The sequence below is a fragment of the Rhincodon typus genome, chromosome 26 (assembly GCF_021869965.1).
Source record: "Rhincodon typus isolate 14 chromosome 26, sRhiTyp1.1, whole genome shotgun sequence".
Classification (NCBI taxonomy): domain Eukaryota; kingdom Metazoa; phylum Chordata; class Chondrichthyes; order Orectolobiformes; family Rhincodontidae; genus Rhincodon; species Rhincodon typus.
Genome location: NC_063357.1, coordinates 12,642,788 through 12,665,463, shown reverse-complemented (window position 1 = coordinate 12,665,463; position 22,676 = coordinate 12,642,788). Strand labels below are relative to the sequence as shown.

General features: G+C 40.4%; 1 protein-coding gene across 1 annotated transcript in view; it reads left to right on the top strand.

Moving 5' to 3' along the window:
* Window positions 1-229: 229 nt before the first annotated feature.
* The window catches only part of vps53 (VPS53 subunit of GARP complex), a 229,999-nt gene continuing 207,552 nt past the window's right edge, over window positions 230-22,676 (top strand). The window contains exons 1-4 of the mRNA XM_048612349.1: window positions 230-360; window positions 5,270-5,350; window positions 8,690-8,739; window positions 21,664-21,730. Coding sequence (XP_048468306.1) covers window positions 265-360; window positions 5,270-5,350; window positions 8,690-8,739; window positions 21,664-21,730 — 294 coding nt within the window. The 5' untranslated portion in view covers window positions 230-264. The remainder of the gene's footprint in view (window positions 361-5,269; window positions 5,351-8,689; window positions 8,740-21,663; window positions 21,731-22,676) is intronic.

Below are 22,676 nucleotides of genomic sequence, written 5' to 3'. Positions count from 1 at the left end.
AAAATGTTAATGTCTTTTTTCTCCCTGCACCTTTCATCTCTTTTCTAAGTTCCCCACCCCCAAGTTCGTCTTCAACACAAATACCACCTTTTGCTCGCTCTTAAAATTTCTCATTTCTCTTTGTGTTTCAATGGCCACAAGCTGGAGCCCAGCCCGGATCACGTGACGACAGCGGCAACACCGCAAGCACCGCCCCCTCACCCCGGGCCGATCACGTGCCCTCCGGCTGAGTCCTCCTGCATCCCAGCGTGCATTTCGCCGGCAATGGCCGCCACCATGGAGGAGGAAGAGCTGGAGTTTGTGGATGAGTTGGAGGGTGTGTTACACCTGTCTCCGGAGGTGCAGCAGGCGATCGAGCAGGTACAGGGCGGCCCTTCGAATGCGACGGGAGTGAGCTGAGGCTTTTACTAACCTTGGCGAGGAGCTGCGTGGGGTGACAGTCCAGTCAAAAAAGGGTGGGGTGGTATTTATTGTGTTTGTTGACAGCTGTCTGTCAGGGTCCTGCAGAGTCCCTGGCCACTTTCTTTGAGTCTCAAAAGCTCTTAATCATTTCTCCAAGCCGGTAGACTGCTTTAATTTTGCATTTTGCCCAGATCTGTTGAGCTGAGACACACACAGCTGCCAGAGGAGATGAGTTGGAGAGACACAAACTGTGAACCCGTTGATTTTTAAGAAGACTGCTATTTGATTTAGCCGTCATGTGTATAACTGTGAAGTCTGCGGGAATCAAGTGAACGCTGGATAGAACAGTTATCATTTGACGAAATAAAAACCGAAAGAACTGCGGATGCTATAAATCAGAAACAAAAACAGAAATTGCTGGAAAAGCTCAACAGGTCTGGCAGCATCTGTGGAGAGAAATCAGAGTTCATGTTTCGGGTTGAGTGACCCTTCTTCAAAACTGCTGCAGACCTTTTTCAAATCATGGAAGACGTGGAAACAGACCCTTCAGTCCAACTTGTCCATGCTGACCAGATATCCTGGATAAATCTAGCCCCATTTGCCAGCATTTGGCCCATAAAGGATCACCCTTCTAAGACACAGAAGATAATTGTTTTTTCTGACAGTTGTGCATCTTTGGAACTCCACCTCAGAAAGTGGAGGAGGTGGAGTCGACTTCTTAAAATAATTTAAGAAGGCAGAGGCAGATAGATTATTGTTAGGCAAGCAGATCAAAATTTTTGGAAGTAAATAGGAAAGGCAAAATCAAAATATGAAAAGATCAGCCCTGACTTGAGGGGTCAAATGGTTTACTTCTGCTCATATTAAACTAAGAATCTTTGAACCTGCAATCCAGCACCAGTCACAAATCCTATTCATATACCCATCCAGATGCATTTTAAATGTCGTAATTGGACCAGCTTCCACCACTTCCACTGGCACCTCAGTCTATATGTGCACTCTGTGTGGAAAAAGTTGCCCCTGAGGTCTATGCTTTCTAGTTTTGGACTCCACCACCTGCTGAGCTTTTACAGCAACTTCTATTTTTGTTGATTATTTGATGAACCTGGATAAGATGGATTAAGGGAGTCAAGCACAGTAGAGTTCGGTGGGTGATTTGTGTATTTGCACGATATATTGGGACACCTTAAAGCTTAAAATTGTAATTCCTGTCTGCAGAACAGATTCAGAATGAAGTGGGAAAAATTGGTAATTGTGATGCAGCAGCCTATTTCCCAAATTTGTGACTGGTGCTGGATTGCAGGTTCAAAGATTCTTAGTTTAATCTGAGCAGAAGTAAACCATTCGACCCCTCAAGTCAGGGCTGATCTTTTCATATTTTGATTTTGCCTTTCCTATTTACTTCCAAAAATTTTGATCTGCTTGCCTAACAATAATCTACCTGCCTCTGCCTTCTTAAGTTATTTTAAGAAGTCGACTCCACCTCCTCCACTTTCTGAGGTGGAGTTCCAAAGATGCACAACTGTCAGAAAAAACAATTATCTTCTGTGTCTTAGAAGGGTGATCCTTAACTTTAAAGCAGTATCCCCTATTTCTGGACTGATCTACATGTGAAGTATCCCCTCGAAGTCCATCTTGTCAAGACAGTTCAGGGTTTTATAACTTTAATCAACTCACACCTCACTCTAAGCCCCCAGTGGAAACAAGCCTAGCCTGTCTGACCTATCCTTATAAGACAATCCCCTTATTCATGATATCAATCTAGTAAACCACCTCAGACTGCATTTACATATTTCCTTAAATAAGAAGGCCAAAACTGTGCACAGTATTTGAGCTGTGAATATCATGTTAAAATGGTACGAACTTGGAATTTTGGCAGGATATTTGCTGACGAAGGATTGCACAGCTGAGCATGACCTTTGCCCATGTGTAGATTTCCTGGCTGATATTTTTTTCTTCTCCTCCTTAAATCAGGGATGTGAATGATATTTTATGCCCTTGTTGATTTGATTTATTATTATCATGTACCAAGATACAGGGAAAAGTATTATTTTGCATGCCAACCAGACAAATCATACCTTACATTAAAAAAAATCAGGGTAATAGCACAGAATGCAGAATATAGTATTACAGATACAAGGAACGTACAGAGGAAGATCAACTCTGACATACCTGAGATCAGAAATCTCATTACAAACTTGGAATCAAACCTACTGTTATTTGGTTGAATTACTGAGTTTTGCATTTAACAATAGTTTCATCCACCAAGCTGGAAGTAAGGTTGGAACAATTTTGAAATTGTGCTCACATAGTGAGGAACGTAATTGTGGGTGTTAGGGGTCAATCATCTCAAACCCCAGTAGATTACAGCTTGCTAGGGTAGTGTCCAACCATCTGCTTTGTGACTGATCCTCTCTTCATCATTGGATCAGAAATGGGGATGTTCGTTGAACATTGTTCAATGTTCAGCACCACTCATGTCTCCTTGGATATGAAATCAGCTTTGTGCCTGAATTCAGCAAGACCTGAACAACTTTCAGGTTTCGGCTAAGAAGTGACATTAACATTTATGCAATCCAAACTTCAGGTGAGGATCATTGCCAACAAGAGAATCAAGCCACCTCCCTTTTGAGAGTCAATCGCATTATCTTTGCTGAATCCCCCACGATTAACATTCTGGGGGTTACCATTGAGTAGAAACTGAACAGGATCAGCCATATAATACTGTGCATAGAAGAGCAGATCAGAGGCTGGGTATTCTGCAATAAGTAACTCAACTCCTAACTCCCCAGAATCTTTCCTGTACAGGGCAGGACTGTGATGAAACATTCTTCACTTACCTGGATGAGTGCAGTTCCAGTATCACTTGAGGTGTTTGATATCAGCAGGGACAAATGAGTCTGCTTGATAGGCATCAAGCACTTCAAACATTTATTTTCTCTGCAGCAGCTCACTAAACATTTTCTAACATTGTCTTTCAATCCTATGACACCTACTGCCTAGATGAACAAGGACAGCAGGTACAAAAGAACACCAAAACTTACAATATCTCCTTTGGGTCTCATATTTTCCTAACTGGGAAATATAACACTGCTCTTCACTATTAATGGGTCAAAACCCTGAAAACATCTAACAGCACAGTGGGTACATTTACACTACAAAGACTGCACCAGCTCAAGAAGGTGGCTCCTCGCCATCTTCTCAGTCAATTTGAGGAGAGAATGCTGGCTGTGTCAGCAACAGTCTCATCTTATAAATATATATTTTTAAGAATAATAAAGCACATCTTCATTAGTTATTTTCTTTGCACCAATTTCCCAATATGATGAAAGATTATTGTAATTAATTTTACTCCAACATTTACCAAATTCCTGTGCAAGTTAAATTCCATTCCTGTTCCTGCCAAAGTGTCTACATAAATCAATTCCACAATCGGTAGATGAGGAGTCACTGAACTCAAAACATTAACTCTATTTTCTCATCAGAGATGCTGCCAGACCGGCTGATTTTTCTCTAGCAATTTCTGTTTTTGTTTGTTTCTGATCTCCAGCATCTGCAGTTCGTTGTTTTTATATTAATTGGATGATACTGGCTATAAATCACCCTAAAGTTCATCCAAAGGTTACCATTTTCTCATTTCTCCCAATTACAGATTAATAATTTGTTCGCAGAATTACTTGTAAATAATGGCAAGTTGTGTGTGAAAACTGGGAATCTAAGGAGCTGGATACAATTACAAGGAATATCAGATGAATAGAATTGTCTAATGTTGATACATTTAAAAGATTGCATGTTGGTTCAGAACCATACTGAAGTGATTTTGCCTTTATTGGTTAAATACAATGGATAGGAGAAAGATTCAGCTGTTCTGTTTGACAAAGTGTTGATAGTGTCCTAATATTAGAGAATGACTCCAGTTGAATAAAGTTTTGAGGTGAGGTAAATAGATCAGCAAGAAAGGATAGCCTTGTCTGAGATCACATTAGGATCATTGTACCGAACTTACTGGGAAAGATTCTGAACAAGTCATCAAGGTTAACATAACAGGAAATTACTGTGAATGCTGGAAATCTGAAAAAAATGCAGAATGCTAGAGACACTAAGCAGGTCTGCCAGTATCTGTGGAGAGAGAAAAAGTTGTTTTGTGTTCATTATGACTCTGAAGAAGAGTCATACTGGACTCGAACATAACAGTTGTTCTGAATCTTGCATCATGGAGCTATGTTGAGATAACAAAGGACTTATGGCCCTTTATCCTTATAGTCAAACTCATTTGCCAGAGCTGAGGAGTAGAATGAGACTTTAAAATCAAGAAATTGAAATATAGAGAAACAGTGAGGAACAATGTCTTTTTAAGCAAAATAATTTTGTGGGATTGGAAAACTTTGTTTTCTTTTACCTTTGGAGATCTGGGATCATCTTAAAACAATTTGCGAACTGCTTTCTGGATAAAGGCACCTTTTCAAGAATAAAGGTTATCCCTGCACTGTGTCTATGGATAATTTACTCAGAAAGAAGCCACAGATATGTTGGAATTGGTGACCTTCAGTTGGAGTTAGAGCTGTTGTTCTTAAAATGGGTTAAACATGCATTTAGAGGATACTTCGCCTCCTGTAGGAGTTGCTACCTTCAGGAAAGGAATTTAGAAATGGCAAAATAAAAACGAGCTAGTGTATAAACCATGAATCACAAGAGATTTAAATGATTTTCCTCCGCTTCATGTATCAAAAAATTGCTAGAATTAATTTAGAGCTACATAAATTCTTTCCTCAAGATTGTGCAGAATCAGATATAGATGCCTTAATGTCACTAAGAATAGTAATTTTGAATGAAACATTTGACATGTCATCTTCACTGAATCTCACAGGTGTTTCCCAGCCAGGATCCCTTGGACAGGGCTGATTTCAATGCTGTGGAATACATCAACACGCTCTTCCCCACAGAACAGGTAGGAAAGCTGAGGGGACAGTTGGATTTTTTTCTTTAATGATGCGTGATTTCTCCAAGTGTTCTGCCAAATATCGACAATGTTCTTCTGGATATCTGAACTGTCCATTACAATCATCAGAAGCTACCTAATGAGCAGACCATTATCTGGCAGGCATCTGTTTTTAAAAAGTTTATTCTTAGGAAGACATTCATTTGCTGTGTACCATAGGGACATTTGTTCTATGTTGAGAGTTCCTTAATGAGGCTCCTGGATAGTACAAAATTAGGCATTGCTATCTACAAAATGGCTGCTGAGTTTGTCTATGTGACAGTGACACATGAAGTGCTTTAGAACAGTCTTGAGAGGAGAGGTATAATTAGCTACGGCAAGTCTGCAGCTCAGAAACAGGCCCTTTGGTTTGAAGTATTAGTGTTATGTGAAGGCCATTTGTACTGAGCTTTCAATTACAGACAACTTTGGGCTAGGTGTCACTGATGAGAAAAGATGCTGGTATGATGCTGTACGGTGCTTATATCAGCTGCTTGTCTATTTGAGACCAGATATGTTGGGTGTATAAGAAACTGTAAATAAGGAAATTAATATCAAACCTTTTTTCACAGGTAAAAAAGCTGATTTAAAGAGAAGCAAAATCCTGACAGGGTTCTCACTCAAAACACACTTCTGCTTTGTGCATGTCTAAAAAATATAGTTAATAAGATAATCTTTCATCTTTTAGTGTATCATTATCAGTTGATACTGGTTTCTTGCTTCGATAACAATTTTTATAGGGAGTTGATGCAATATTGGGTGTCATCAGGTTATATTCAGCTGATGGCATACTTTTCTGGAAATGATTGGCTCTGGTTGAATTAGGCATGTGCAGTCAGTGTTCATTGCATTCAGCAGAGCCCCTTTGGGATTCCTTCTTATTAGCTATGTTTGGAGTTGACAAACGTCAAGGGAGCCCAAGACCAAGAGACTTCTATTGCAACTGAAGCCTCAAGAAAAATTATTTCCATGCATTAATTGGAAAAGTATTGATCTTTATTGAGGGGCTAGGTCTGGAGCAATATCAGTGGGAGGGTAAACTTGGATACTGTTCTTCAACTCTGTTTACCTTTGAGCTAAGGGAAATGTGTAGGGAAACTCATCTAGAAAGAGACAAGTGAAAAAAATAAATTGGTCTAACACAAAATTCCATTTTCTTTTTGGAATATTTTAGGGTCAGTTTAAAGTTGCTAATCTGAAGGAGTTAATCAAACCCTTCAAAAATATCCTAGATAGGATTTTTTGAATCTTTAGTAATTGCTGAGGCAAAATCAAGCTCGGATATCTTATTCACTTTGAAATTGATAGATGGACAATGTGCTAGTATTTTGCAGCAATTTCCCTGTGCTTCGCTAAGCGTGGTGTTAGTGTGAACACTTTTCTTTCATTTAAGGGAAGGAATGAAAATACTGCTGATTTACTGACTGTCCTGATGGAAGAGGTTTATTCTGGGTGGGAAGAACTGCATCCAATGGCATAAAGGTTATGTCGCTAGATTAGTAATCCAGAGCTTGAATGTCATTCTGACGGGGAATTTAAGCTCAGTTAAGTCTGGATTAGAAGCTAATACCTACAGGTGCCCAGGAAATGACCAGATTGTTGTAAAATCTCAACTGGTTCTCTAATCTGCTTTTGGGAAGGGAGATCTACCATCCTTACATGGTCTGGCCTTTCAGGCTCATGGCCGTATGATTGACTCTTAGTTCTCTAAAATAGGCTGTTGAGCCATGCTGTTAGTTCAAGATCACTGATTTGATGTACTGCAGTATTCAAGATACCTTGTTTTAGTGATGGACAAATTCGTTCTGGCCTGGTCAATCACACCCATATCCTGTGAATGAATAAAAAAAGGTCACGTTTAATCTAACACTAATGTGAAATGAATCTCACTCATTGTTACTTTAGGTGGCCGAGTTTGACATGGGCTTCAGATTTAGGCTGTGTTTGCATTAGTACTGCATTGTGATGAGACAGAGCCATTTTGTATTGATGCTATAATGTGTCTGCCTTTTGGTTACTTCGAAAGCAGACAATTCAATAGGTATACAATCTGATCAACTCTTTTGTCTTACTGTAGTTCTAAGACTAGTACTGTAAGGAGAGACTGTTCAAAGTGTAGATTTTTGTTCTTGGGGAAGTGATAACTTTGTCAAAAATCGGAAAAGGTAAATCACGCATTCTCCTCCATTGTGATCCAGTTGTGTGGTACTGCACTTTCCCTGCTCTGTTCTTATCTATCTACTGTAGCCAGTCTACCATTTCCTGCAATGGCTTCACATTCTGCTCTCGCACTGTTATGGTCGGTGACACCCAGGGATCTATCCCTGGCCGCTTCTTATTTCCCATCTCTGTGCTGCTCCTCAGTGAAATTGTCCAAGGTACCACCTTCTCATGAGTATGATGTTGACGTTTAGCTGTAGCTCTTCATTGCTGCTGTGGATTTCTCCGCCTGTGCTAAATGATCAAACTGGTTACTATATCTGACACCCAGAAGTGAGTGGGCAAACACTTCCAAATATTGGGAAGAATAAATGATCAATTTCTGTTCCCTAGCCACAATGATCATCGCTATTCCAGCCAACTGAGACTAAGCCTGCCTGTTTGCAACTTTGATTTCATATTTGATTTTGAGATGTGCTTTTGATGGCTGTTATTAAGATCATCTTTTTCCACCTCCGATCTGTGGCTCAACTCTGTCAATGTCTCAGCTCATCTGCTGTTAAAGCCCTCCCTCACGCCTTTGCCACTTCTGGATTTGACTGCTCTAATATTTGCCTGGAAGGCCTTGCGTATTCTACTCTGCATAAGAAACAAGAAGAATAACTCTTAATTACCTGCTGCATCGACTGCAAGATTTGGAATTCCTTCCCTTAAACCCCTCTGTCCTTTCCCTTGGTTTCCTTAAAGCCTCTTTTGGCCATCTGTCATGGTAGGACCTTATGTGACTAGCTGTCAATATTTAATTATAAATGCTCCTGTGTAGAATCTTAGGACGTTTTATGATGTTAAAGATGTTGTATAAATACATGGTTGTTGTTGATCTTTTCTGTGTTGGGAAGTGTGGTTAAATTAATTTAATTGCATTGAGAGTTCTCAATTGGCAAATTTTCTGTGAATGGGCCAACATATATTAACTATCTTGCATTTAGTTAAGAAAAGAAACTAAGACTGAAAGAATTGATATTTGCTTGAAGAATTAACTGTGCATTTGTTGTACTCCACTAGGAGTCACTGTTTTACTGAATTTAAAGCTGTTGTTTATTTAGAAACTGATTGTTCTCTCATTCTTGCTTTTCTTTCTCCCTGAAGTCTTTGGCCAACATTGATGAAGTTGTAAACAAGATTAGACTAAAAATCAGGTGAGTGAAATAAACTGTTGTCTCTTTACTGGAAGTAAGGATTTCAGAGTGTATCTGTTAACAGTGCCTCATTAAATGTACATCTTTGAAGATTATCCTTCTGGTCATTTCTATTCTTGAGGTGTTTGACAATAACAGCAGTTTTGGTTTACTTGATGATTTTGTGCAGCAGAGTTCCCCTGCTCCAACCTGCACCCTCTGCATCCATACCCCTCACTTCGCATTCACCCTCTCACTCCGTCATTGGTGGCTGTGGCATTATCTGCTTTGCTGCTAAACTCTGGAATATTACCCAAAGCTCCTCTGCCTCACCAGCTCCCCCTCTTCCTTAAAACCCGTCCCTCTGCGAAGCTTTTGATTGCCCCCTCAGGGAGTCGTCTTTGCTATCCATTTTCTTAATGTCACCTCCACGAAGTACCTTAAGGTGTTTTCTACATTAAAAGTGTAATATGTGCAAGTTGTTAGGTACCTAGCTGCTTATGTATGCATAGTATTACCTTCATAATGTGCAAGCTACGTGGAAGCAATCTGAACAGGGGAATGGGATATATTAGCTATTTTCTTTCAAAAAAAGTTATTTTTTTCAAAGAGCTGAGACAGCTCTTGTTGAGTGTGTTCACACGATGGTAGAGTTAATCATACTTTCCAACTTGTTATTGTTTGATATGAGTATGTTTTTCTCTGTGTCTAATTTCTGGTCATTTATAAATGAGGTGAAGAGTTGGGCCACGGAACTCATCCTTGCTGTCATCATTTTGCAGCTTCCTACCAGTGCAATCATTCCTATTACTGAACTTTCACTATCGTGGTACCTTAAGGACTGTATCAATTCGTAACCATTAATTTAGCACAGTTTTCTGATCATAAAGAACTGCTCTATTATTTCCAATTCTTCCTTCACTTTTAAAATTATCTTTCTTGTTTTCAAATCCCCCCAGCTCTGTACTCTCCTGCTGAAATCTCAGGTGTGCTCCCGCAATTCAAGCTTTTTGAACATTCCCGATTGTATTTGTTGCGTATTTGGTTGCCATACCTTCAGCTGCAGAAGTCCAAATCTCTGGAACTCCTTCCCACTCACTGCCTTTTGTTCCTCCTTTAAGACAGCCCTTAGTTACTTGAACAAGCTTTTGGTCATCTGCCCTAACATCACATTGTGGCTCAGCGTTAAATTTTGTTTGATAACATTCCTACGAAGCACCTTGATGTTCTGCTATGTTGAAGGCACTGTATAGATGTGTGTTGTTATTATATGTGAGACTTTTAATATATAATGTGTCAGTCTTCTATGGCAATGCGCACAGGATATCAAAATGAAACACGGCATTCAAGTGTCATTATTGCTGAGAGGGTGTAATTACAATGTGACAAGTTTCAATTGGCAATTACTTCATGGAAACAAAAAAATTTGTAATGGAGACAGTTACTAGAGAATAGCACCAAAATGTAAATTATATTTTGTATCCAAAGTTGTGTTCAGAGTGGCACAGTGGTTAGCACTGCTGCCTCGCAGCGCCAGGGACCTGGGTTCGATTCCAGCCTCGGGCCACTGTCTGTGTGGAGTTTGCACATTCTCCCCGTGTCTCTGTGGGTTTCCTCGCGGTGCTGCGGTTTCCTCCCACAGTCCAAAGACGTGCAGGTTAGGTGGATTGGCCATGCTAAATTGCCCGTAGTGTTCAGGGAGGTGTAGATTAGGTGGATTATAGCGGGATGGGTCTGGGTGGGATGCTGTGAGGTTCAGTGTGGACTTGTTGGGCCGAAGGGCCTGTTTCCACACTGTAGGGATTCTATGATTCTATTCTATGTAAAAACCGAAAGAACTGCGGATGTTGTAAATCAGGAACAAAAGCAGAAGTTGCCGGAAGCTCAGCAGGTCTGGCAGCATCTGTGAAGAAAAAATCAGAGTTAACGTTTCGGGTCTGGAAGAGTCACCAGACCCGAAATGTTAACTCTAATTTTTTCTTCACCGATGCTGCCAGATCTGCTGAGCTTCCAGCAACTTCTGTTTTTGTTTGTGTAGATGTAGGCATTTTTACAGACTGTATTTACTTTGCATGCAGTGTTTGTAAATAGCACGCACATGAGATTTATTGGTATGACTGCACAAACACTAGGAGCAATGTGTTAAAGCATTCAAGCATCTTGCTGCTGGTTACCTGACTGAGTGAAAGTTATAAGGTGTCTTTCCTACATAAAGTCTGTGAAACATTAATTCCTTGAGTTCTATACCAGCGTCCATTTTGCTGATCTGTCTTTATTATTTCCGTTAATTGAGATTGAGGGCATTAATTTATGAGTAAATTCAAATGTAAATGGGCATTTATTAAAATTATTCATTCACGGACATGGATGTTGCTGGCCAGACCAGTATTTATTACCTGTCCCTAACTGCCCAGAAGGAAGTTCGGAGTCAACCACATTGCTATGGGTCTCAAGTCATATGTACACTTTGTTTCTCTAAAAGACATTAAATGAACCAGATGGGTTTTTCTGATGATTGGCAATAGTTTCATGGTCATCATTATGCCCTTAATCCCAGAATTTTATTGACCTCAAATTCCACCATCTGCCATTGTGGGATTTGAACCTGGGTCCCCAGGACATTACGTGGGTTTCTGGATAATACCACTAGACTGTTTTCTCCCCTTAAATTAGTTAGTGTTTGAATGAAGTATTGTGGCATAGCTGAGTAATGTGCGTCACTTTCACAGTAACTAAATTAGCAATCGCTGTTTGTTTGTAGAAGTGTTTCCTAATTTCATTCTATTACTTATACTATACTGCTGGGAGTCCTAGACTCCCCAACCAGCAGAAATAAAGTACGTAGGGACCCATTGGTTCCCCTTAATCTCTTGAAAGTTTTGAGCAAATCTTATCCTTAACCTTCCATTTATTCCTTATAGTCCTGATGTCATTCTGCAATATCTATATTAGATTTCCAAAACCGTTACATTCTTCTGAAGACTTGGTGCCCAGAACTGCTCATAGTATTCCAGGATTGATCTAACTAGAGCTTTGCATAGCTGTGACATAATTTTTAATCTCCTGTAATCTAGTCATTAAGATAAGAGGCCAACATTCCATTCACTGTTTTAATCATTTCCTACAGCTATCAATGACATTTTAATGTTTTGTATACCTGGACCCACAAATTTCTTTGGATCTCGACTGGTTGTGGCTTTTCACCATTTAAAAAGCACTCTACTTAATCCTATCAGGCATTTGTTTTTGCTTATATTAAAATGTATTTGTCCCTGTTTCGAGCATTCACTTGATCTATAAATATTTCTTTGTAACTCCTATGTCTGTATTCACATTGTGCTCAATGCCACCTATCTTTCTGTGCTCGAATTTGTGGTTGAAGATCAGCTGAAGATTTATAAACTCTTCACGTTTGCTATCTGAAAACTAATTCCGAATTATTTTTCAGCAATGAGTACCAGGCTAACTGGTGTATAGTTCTTGACTTTTCCCATGTTGCCTTTGTTGAATAATGGAGTGGGATATGTGATTTTTCTAGTTGACCGGACCAATGCCTGAATTTAGGGAATTTTGCAAGTTTATAGTTAGAACACTCCCAATGTTTTCACTTATGTCCTTTAAAACTCTGCAGTGGAAACCCTGTAGTTCTGGGAATTTGCTACTCTTTAATACCATTATCATTCTAATTACTGTTATTTTACATATTCAAAGTAAAGCCAAACTACAATTATTATGACCCCTCCATAGACAAATTTCTGAACAATTTAAGTGTGCATGATAGATGTTTGCAAGTTTCTAGATTCCAGTACTTAGCATTTTCCCAAATCATTTTAACTGTTTCAGTCTCCCTTTACATTTGTTCAATGTGTTTATTAGTCTCTTTTCGAACATTATTTATTAATAATTTATTGTTGTTTATTAGCCTCTTAGTTCCACAATTTCATGAGATCTTAGCTGATAAATTCAACAAGGAATTTGTGGAAATATTGTTGCAATTTTTCACATGAATTGTGTCGTGTCATGGATTATAACAGTGGGATCACCCATGGTGGGCATATTGAACTTCAATTTCAATGTGTTTTTTAAAAGAGGACTGATGTGGCCAAGTGACTGTGGCCTCATGAGCATCTCTGATATTAATTGTTCCACTTTGGGCCACACCCTCATTCCTGAGCTTAATGCTTAGACAACTGCCTTCCCTGTGTCTCTCCGTCTTTCCACCTCACTTTCCCCCTGTAAGACAATCATTAAAACCAGCCTGTTTGACATAGATTTTGGTTTTGTGACTTAATTTCTTTCGATGGTTTGGTGTCATACTGTTTTGTTTTAAATAATGCTCCTGTGAAATGCCTTGGGACTCGTGCACCCAGGTCAAAGTCACTTTTTATACGGAACTGTGATGGTTCATGTACATGGAAGCAAATGTATTGCAGTATAAAAAAGACCTGTGTCCGAAATGTATCTAAGGTTGGTTGGCTCGCCAAGCTGGTTCTTTGTTGTTCCGCAGATGTTTCGTTACCCTGCTGGGTAACATCATCAGTGCAGCCTCTGATGAAGTTACCCAGCAGGGTAATGAAACATCTGCGGAACAACGACAAACCACCTCGGCGAGCCAACCAACCTCAACATCCACAATCCAAGTTACAATCTACTCCAAAACCTTAAAAAATTTGTCTAAATTCTGACACAGACTGTTTGGGTGACAGGCAGGAAGTATGCACTAAAGGCTGGACCTTGTGCTTTTTATTGTATAATGTTTTTGACATTAGAAAAACATACGAAATATAACTTTGTAGTTGCATCCCTTTCAATTGCAAACTTCACATATACTTAGTACTGGAAAATTCAAATGAATCATCTCCTTCCCCAGTAAGTGATAGAGGTGGGTGCGACTTAGTTCCCTGTTGTCTTGAAATTTCAATAAAAGTGCATTGTAAGGCCTGTCTTCCATGACTGCCACCCACCAAGACCCACAACCACTGTAACCGAAAACAGATAATTTCCTTATAGGCCAAGCTCTGAACTTTTTTAGATAGATTCCAGACATTCACTTCTTAAAGGCATGGCATTGTGTGTGCACAAGATGTCTGTTTTATTATGTCATATTTTTGCAATTGTTAGTCCTTGTAATGAAATTGAATACTTACTTACTTGATTTATTTTTCTGGTCGCTATTGCTAGCGAATTCATCAAAATGTGGAGAGCACACGTGATGGTCTGAAAAATGATAGACTTTTGTTACGCTCACTTAGATTCTTCCCTTGGAACAAAGAAAGTGATTTAGTACATCTGTTGAATGCAGATTTACGAGTGCTATCAAGTCCTGCAGCATCCCTGATAGCTGGATAAATGTGAACGTCCTTAACTTATACAAGTTTACCTTCAAAGTGTGACATTCATTACCTTGTGTGCAAGAGATTAGCCTGGGACTTGGAACTCACAAGGGTAGATTGCTCAAATGTAGTTCTGAGAAAAACAAGTTTTGTACCAAGAGTTTTTCAAAGCAATTTGCGGTTACATTTTGAGCTGCATGACAAGAAGACTGCTTCCTCTCTGATAGTAGGCTAATCAGGTTCTGTCATAGCCACGTAATGAATAAGGAACAGTGTGTTTATAGTAATTTTTCGGTTGAGGATTAGCAAAAGAGGTCTTGACATCACAGAAAGTAATATTTGCAATTACTATTTACACTGAGTACTGACCTTTTTTACCTGTTTAATAGTCTGGATTTTGTAGCCTAAATTCGAGGCCACAATTTGATAGTGTTTATTCTGGCACATACCAAAGTTATGTAGAGTTTGTGGCAGTGTGCGCTGTTATGTAATAAATCCAGACAACAATGACAAGATTGTCTGATTAAAAAATTTGCCCAGATAATAGTCAGTGTTCTTGAACGCTCTGAAAATATTTAGCGTGAGATCCTGAAGTCCTCTTACATTATGGCCAGAGGCACAGTATTTGATGAATGTATTTTGCTGACAATAGATTTATTTTGTTTATTTTATATAAACTAAGCATTGCAGTTTTCTGACAACTATCTGCAGAATATTTTCTGTAGTGGATTTGAGTTTTCATGATCTACCTTGACCCCAGTTGCATTTACAAACGCTCCAATCAGAGCTTCCCTAGTACTCCAGTTTAGCTGTTGAAATGCCTGATGTATTGCAAATAAAGCCAGGACACACAGATCAAAGAAATCCAATGCTGTTGCACTGTTCTGTCACTCACTGAAAATGCTAAACTATTGTATAACTGAGGAAAAGAAAAATGTGGCCGATGCATGCAGATCTCTGTTGATAGATTTTGCATATGCTGTAACCTTTTTTTAATTATTGTTATTGTAAATTCCCTGAAATGAAATATGTGCCTCTCCTGCCTCTTTGCAAGACCTAAACCATCAGTCAGTATCATTTACTTCTACACACCTGTGATTGGAACTGAGCATGTATTAATATGTATACATTTTGGAGGCTGTTCAAGGTCTAGGCTGTGATTCATACTTTTGACTCTTATTAACCCGACAGAAAATAACGACTTTAAGAAAATGTGTCTGATCGCAGTTTTTCCCATATTTCTGGAACTTGGATCTTCTGCTGCCTTTCCTTACTGTTCTAACAGTGTTGAGTGAAAGGATATCTTTGTGCATGAACCAACCCTAATTCCTGCCCAGGCCACATTTGCACTGACAGTACGACCTGCTGGCAGTGTTGTTGCAAGAAGCACAACTGTACACTTCAGAGTGGCAGTGCCCACACTTTTAATCAGTCAGCTGAGTGGGGAAATTGCAACTTTCCACTGAGGTTTCAAGCATCCACATCAAAAGATGCTGAATGTTGCATGTACAGTTTTAGTTTATGTTTTTACTTCTACAAAGTGGCAAACCAGAGACATCATTGTGAACAATTACTAACAAATCCAATAAATCCAGGTTGGCACGGTGGCTCAGTGGTTAGTGCTGCTGCGTCACCGCACCAAGGACCCGGGTTTGATTCCACCCTTGAGCCACTGTCTGTGTGGAGTTTGCACATTCTCCCTGTGTCTGTGTGGGTTACCTCTGGGTGCGCCAGTTTCCTCCCACAGTCGAAAGATGTGCAGATTAGGTGGACTGGCTGTGCTAAATTGGCCTGTAGTGTCGATGGATGTTCAGGCTAGGTGGATTAGCCATGGGAGATGCAAGGTTACAGGAATAAGGTGGCGGGAATGGGTCTGGGTGGGACACTCTTCGAAGAGTTAGTGTGGACTTGATGGGCTGAATAGCCTGCTTCCACACAGTAGGGATTCCATGATTCAATGAATTCAGCATAAACATCTCAGCACAGAGTGATTAGAATATGGAACTTGCTTTCACATGGAATGATTGAGGTGATTAGCATAGATATATTTAAGTGGGTTGCTATAAGTGCATGGGAAGGAATGGAATTGAAATACAAAAGAAACAAAATACTGTGGATGCTGGAAATCTGAAATTAAAAAACAGAAAATGCTCAAGCAATTCAACATCAATGGGGAGAGAAACAGAGTTAAAGTCTCATATCTCATATGACTCAAGTCCAAAATGACTCAAAATGATCACGTTAACTCTGTTTCTCTTTCTGCAGGCACTGTCAGAACTGTTAGGTTTTGCAATTTATTTCTTTTTTTTTTACTAAGGAGTTGAAGAATGTATTCATAAGACATAACGAAGGTGGAAAGAGATTTGTATGGAGCTTGAGCACGGAGTTAAACCTGTTGAGCTGAATAGTTGAGAGACTGCATTAATAGATGTGAGGAGGTTGGGGGGTGGGGGAGAGAGAGCATGAAGAGATGTGAGGCAGTTCTGGGGGCGCGGGTGGGGGGAGGCAATGAGAGGCTGGGAAGAGATGAGAGACAGCGTTTATGAAAAATGAGGGGGAGGGGGAGAGAAATGATCCGAGACTGGGGAGAGAGCTGCTATCCAGAGCTGGATTGTAATATTTAGATGATTTTAATTTAATAGTATTGTAATTAGCTGTTGTGCCTCGTATTCCTGCCCCTTTTAGTTCCTCTGTCGTCCCCTCCCCCTCCAAGTCCTGCATGTAGGATTTTAAAATACTTCCTGAAAGAAGCTGATATTTGGATATCACTACAGCAAGAAAGCTCACTAATCAAAAGATTTAGGAATAAAGGGATACAAGTCAAAAATGTCAGTCTTTGTTTCTAGTGTTACTGATGCAAAAGGTCCAAAAATTTCAGAAATTGCCTTCAGTGCCAGTGATATAATTATCAAAAAAGGCTTCCCTTATCCAATAACCAGCTGTTTTTGGTTTTCATTTATTCCAGTATGCATTTAAAAATTACTTCTAGTTGTCAGTTTCTTTGCCTTCACTGTGAAACTATTTTGTGGATAAATCTTCAATTTTTTGCCCTTATTTCACGAGCTTGCATTAAATTTGTATCTGTGATTGGGATTTAAAAAAAGTTGTGTTTGAGGTATGGAACGCCTATAGCAGTCTCTGTATTCATGTGAAAACAATATTGAGTTGCAGCTAATTGACATTCAAACTGAATTTAAGCTCAAGACATATGATTTATAAACCAAGTCCTGGAGGATTAGGTTGCCTTTTGCTATCAAGCCACCATCAATTCTTTTGCCTTATCTTCTAGCTTCATAAGGGAGGATGTAGTCTTTCCACCGGTATCCTGTTTCCACCTACACACTGTTGGCTGTACAGAACTGCATTCCACCTCTGCAAAAAAATCTTTAGGATACAAGTGCTTCCTTTTTTTTCAGTTATCTTCTAACATAAATCACTTAGAACTAACACCAAGCTATATATGTAAATGTTGTGACTGGGGAAGTATGTTACCACACAATCCTTTGATCTGTTGCTATAGTTCATCTGTCACTGGTGGGGCACAATTCTCTTTTAAAAACCGAAAGCACCATGGATGCTGGAAATCAGAAACAAAATCAGAAATTGCTGGAAATGCTCAGCAGGTCTGGCAGCATCTGTGGAGAGAAATCAGAGTTCATGTTTCAGATCTGTTGACCCTTCAGAACTTTTCTTTTCTCTCTATTCATTTGTGGGATGTGGGCATTGCTGGCTGGCCAGCATTTTTTGTCCATCCCTAGTTGCCCTTGAAAAGGTGGTGGTCAGCTGCCTTCTTGAACTGCTGCTATGGGGTGACCCAGAATGCTATTAGGGAGAGAATTCTGGGATTTTGACCCAGCGACAGTGAAGAAATGGGAATATATTTCCAAGTCGGGATGGTGAGTGACCTGGAGGGGAACTTCGAGGTGGTGGTGTTCCCAAAACTGATGGTAGCTAGGAAAAAGTTGGTTTTTAAGCAGAAGATAGGGTTTGGGGAGGACTAAGGAGTAAATGATAGGTGCAGATAGAACCCAAAGAGAGAGAAAAACAGTTGGACAGACAAAGGAGTCGATAAGGGTCAGCTAGGAGAATTAATCGCTATTAATGGGGACTATTAGTGGATAACAATGGGTTGTGTGTAATAGCAGACCATGTGGTTACAAGGCCTGATGTATGGAGGTTGGGGTAAGGACATGGGAGAATTTGCCTCAAGCCCTAGTATTGGTGAACTCGATATTGAGTCCAGAAGGCTGTAGAGTTCCCAAGCGGAAAATGAAGTGCTGCCTTCTAGCTTGCGCTGAGCTTCACTGGAGCATTGCAGCAACCCTGAGACAGATGTTGGCCAGGGAGCAAGGTGGTGTGCTGAAGTGGCAGGTAACTGGAAGCTCGGTCTTTTTTGTGAACAAAACGAAGATGTTCCACAAAGTGGTCACCCAGTCTATGCTTCGTTTCCCCAGTGTAGAGGAGACCACATTGTGAGCAGTAAATGCAGTAAACTAGATTATCTGTATTTCACACAAAGTGCCCTTTACCTGGAAGGTGTATTTGGGCCCTTGGATACTAAGGAGAGAGGAGGTAAATGGGCAGGTGTTAAACTTTCTGCGGTTGCAGGGGAAGGTGCTGTGGAGACTGAGAGGGGATGTTGGGAGTGAAGGTGGAGAGGACCAGGGTGTCCCAGAGAGAATGGTCCTTGCGGAAGGCTGACGGGAGGGGGAGGGGAATATGTGTCTGGTGGTAGCATCCTGCTGGAGGTGGTGGAAATAGCAGCTAATAATCCTCCAGATGTGGATGTTGGTGGGATGGTAGGTGAGGACAAGAGAGACCGTATTGATGTTTTGGGAGGGAGGGAGGGAAGAGAGGAGTTGAGGGCTGGTGCAGGAGATGGGTCAGACCCAACTGAGGGCCCTCTCAACTATGGTGCTGGGCAATCCTCGATTCAGGAAGAAGGCGGACGTTTTGGAGGCTGCCTTGTCAAAGTTGGCATCATCAGAACAGTTGTGAAGGAGTTGGAGGAGCTAGGAGAAATGAATAGTGTATTTGCAGGAAGCAGGGTGTGAGGATGTATAGTCAAGGCAACTGTGGGAGTCGATGGGTTTATAGTGGATATTATCGGCCAGTCCATTCTCAGAAATGGAAGGAGAGATGTAGAGGAAGGGAAGGGAGGATTTAGAGGTGGACCAGGTGACGGTGAGAGCAGGTTGGAAATTGGAAGTGAAATTGATAAACTTTTCCAATTCCGTATGAGAGAAGGAAGCAGCACCGATGATATCATTGATATACTGGAGAAAGAGTTGTGGGTGGGAACCGGAATAGGAACAGATAACGTTCTATGTTCCCCACGGCCACCCCTTTGACCTGAAGAAAATGAGAGGCGTTAAGAGAAGTTGTTCACTGTCAGGTGGAGAAGAGTGGTAGTGGATGGGAACGGTTCAGGCCTTTCTTCCAGGAAGAAGCGGAGAGCCCCGAGACTATCCTAATGGCAAATGGATGTGTAAAGGGATTGCACGTCCTTGACAAAGAGGCAGTGGCTGGAACTCGCAAACTGGAAATTCAGAGGAATTGCAGATGTTATGGGAAGAGATTGGACAAGGGAAGGAAAAATCAAGTCGAGGTAGAAAGAGATGAGTTCTGTGGGGCAGGAGCAGGCAGAAACAATAGGTCTGCCTGGGCAGTCCTGTTTGTGGATTTTGGAAAGGAGGTAAAACGAGCTGTGCAGGATTGGGAGACTATGATTTTAGAGGCAGTGGAGAGGAGATCACCAGGTGAAATGAGGTTGGTGACCATAGTTGACACAATGGCCTGACGTTCCATGGGGTAATGGTTCAGGGAGATATAGGAGGAGGTATCTGAGAGTTGCTGCTCAGCCTTTGCAATGTTGAAGTCAGTTCACCAGATGACAACAGTACTACCCTTGTTAGCAGGCTTAATTACAAAGTCAGGATTGGATCTGAGAGCACAAAGTGCAGACAGTACACAGGGAGACAAGCTGGAATAGGTGAGGGGTTCAGAGAAATTGAGGCAACCAATGTCACGTTGAAGATCTCTCTGAACAGGTCAATTGCAGGTAAAAGGCCAGAGGGAGGGGTCTAGGTGAAGAGAGAGTGTTGGAACTGGGCGAAGGGATCTGTGGGACGGACGGAGTACTCATGCCAAAGAAATGGGCACAGAGGTGAAGACAATGGAAGAAGAGTTCAATGTCAATTTGTGCCCGAAATTCATTAAGATGAGGGTGCAGAAGAATAAAACTGAGACCTTTGCTGAGAACAGAACAATCAACATCAGAGAGTGGAATGTCAGAAGTATAGTAAATACACGACAGGAGGTAGGGTTGGGAGAGGAGGTGGAGTCGGAAGGTAGAGGTTGGCCGGGGGGGTGGTTCCGGAGGGCTGTGAGTATCTTTCTGTTGGCTGCATGGGTCTACTTTGTAATGAGATTGGCCCTTCTCAACCAAAGTCCCTAAGGGCATTGACCCACTGTATTCCATTATCCATAATTTACCACCAGTTGGCAGCCTTACTCTGAGACTAAGTGATGACTGGAGTAGGAAACAGAAAAGTTGAATGAAGGACATCTATTTCAAAACTAGGGGTCCAAAATGTTATTGAAATGGAAGAAAATGGAACCTAATTGTGGTACTGCAGTTGACTGTGACTAGTTAATGGTAACACTGGGTGACAAAATCAAGAAAGGGTTTAATTCCCCAACACTGCTATCACTCAAAATTCATGTGTGCGTGCATACTTCAGGACTGTTTTGGGGAGTGCTTTCTCTGAAAACCCTTCTGTATAATAAACAATCTAAATTGGATTGAAATAAAAAGCTAACTCGCCCTTGATTTGAGAGTTTTTAACCTTTTGAAGATGAGCTATTTGAAATTCTTTTAGTGTGAACAACATTTAATTGGGCTGACACAACCAGAAGTAGTTCTGTTTATAAAATGCCTTTCATGAGCACAAAATGTCCAACATTGCTTGACACCTAATCAAATCTTGTGTTTGAGCTGATGTCAGAGTCCTTGAAGTTTTATATGTAATTATCGATATATTGCCTCCTTGTAGGTTACAGTCTAGATTTCTGAATGGTCACTTTCTGCCTCCCTTTTACGTTTTTAAGAAATTTTACCTGAAATTTTTACCTGAATTTTACCTTTACCTGAATGATTTGTCATTTATTATTTTTCCATGAAGATTATCCATTTGAATTTGCTTAATCTCACTCTGTAACGTTTCTTTTACTAGCAATGAAAATATCCAATAACCTGAAATTCCAAAACTCGACTGATTAGAAAATGGAAACTTTTAAATGCCATGAAATGAGCTGAAACTGACAAAAATTGTGCACATAGTTTGATGATGTATATCTGAAACATGAGTCTTCGTCCAGTTGTATTATTGAGGTTTATTATAAACAGTGCAGGCAAGTGATTTGTTCCCAGTCATCTATTAAGAAACTAGTATTCTTTCAGGTTTTTTGTGCAACATTTCAGCACTTTGCCAACAAATTATACTGTACACTGTAAATATAGAGCATGTTGGAAGTGTTGCCCTACTCAAAATCACTTGCTTGCTAATAACATTGTATGGATGCTCTTTTATCTTGTGTTTTATTTTGATAGGAGGTTGGATGATGACATTCGAACTGTAGTGAGAGGACAGACCAATGTGGGACAAGATGGCCGACAGGTATAAAACCATATTTTTCCATTAGTGCTCTTTTGTAATCTTCAATGCTTGAAATTCCTTATTTAGTCATGTCAAAATCAATAGCTACAAATCGACTTGGAGGGGAGAACAGGGCTGCTAATGGATAGTTTGGTTGTTTGTCATGTTGGTGTCGTACTGGATTCAACTATTGAGCAACCTTTCGGACGTTTTTGAAAAAGATATAGCTGGTATTTACCATTCTTTGTCTACGGTTCCTCTGATCAGACATAGGATCAGAACACTGGCGGTGACTTGCTGGAGTGCAGCAGGACTGGTATTGAGAAGCAGAAGGTTCAGGAAGTAACCAGTAAGGCAGAGAAGGTGCATCTTAATAGTTTGTGATAATATTTTTAGAAGGAAATGGGATGAATGCAACAGAGGGGCCTGAAAATAATTCAAGTGTCACGAAAATATCTCTTGGCAGGTTCAGTGGATATTCAGGGAATACTACTAATTTAGTTAAAACAAAATCTTGAGTTCTAACCCAGGATTTGCCTGCTTTTTACTTGTTTGTCATCCAGTTGTCATGTTTCCACCTTTTCTTCTATCTCGTCTGCCGCTTATATGCTCTTGTTCAGTTGTAGAGTCACAGTCATACAACATGGAAACAGACCCTTCTGTCCAAACTTTTCCAAATGTCTTTTACATGCATCCACTGCTTTGTCTGGCAGTTCATTCCACACATGAACCACTCTGTTTTTTCAAAAAAGTCACCCCTTGTCCTTTTTAAAACTTTCTTTGATTACCTTAAAAATATGCACCCTAGTTTTGAACTCCCCACCGTAGGGAAAAGACCCTTGTCATTCACCTTATCTGTGCCGCTCATGATTTTATAAACCAGAAAAAGGTCACCCTCTCTTTCTGTTGCCCTCCTATTTTGTCACACTATCTTTCAGTTGTCCCCTTCTCTTATTTCCTTGTTTTT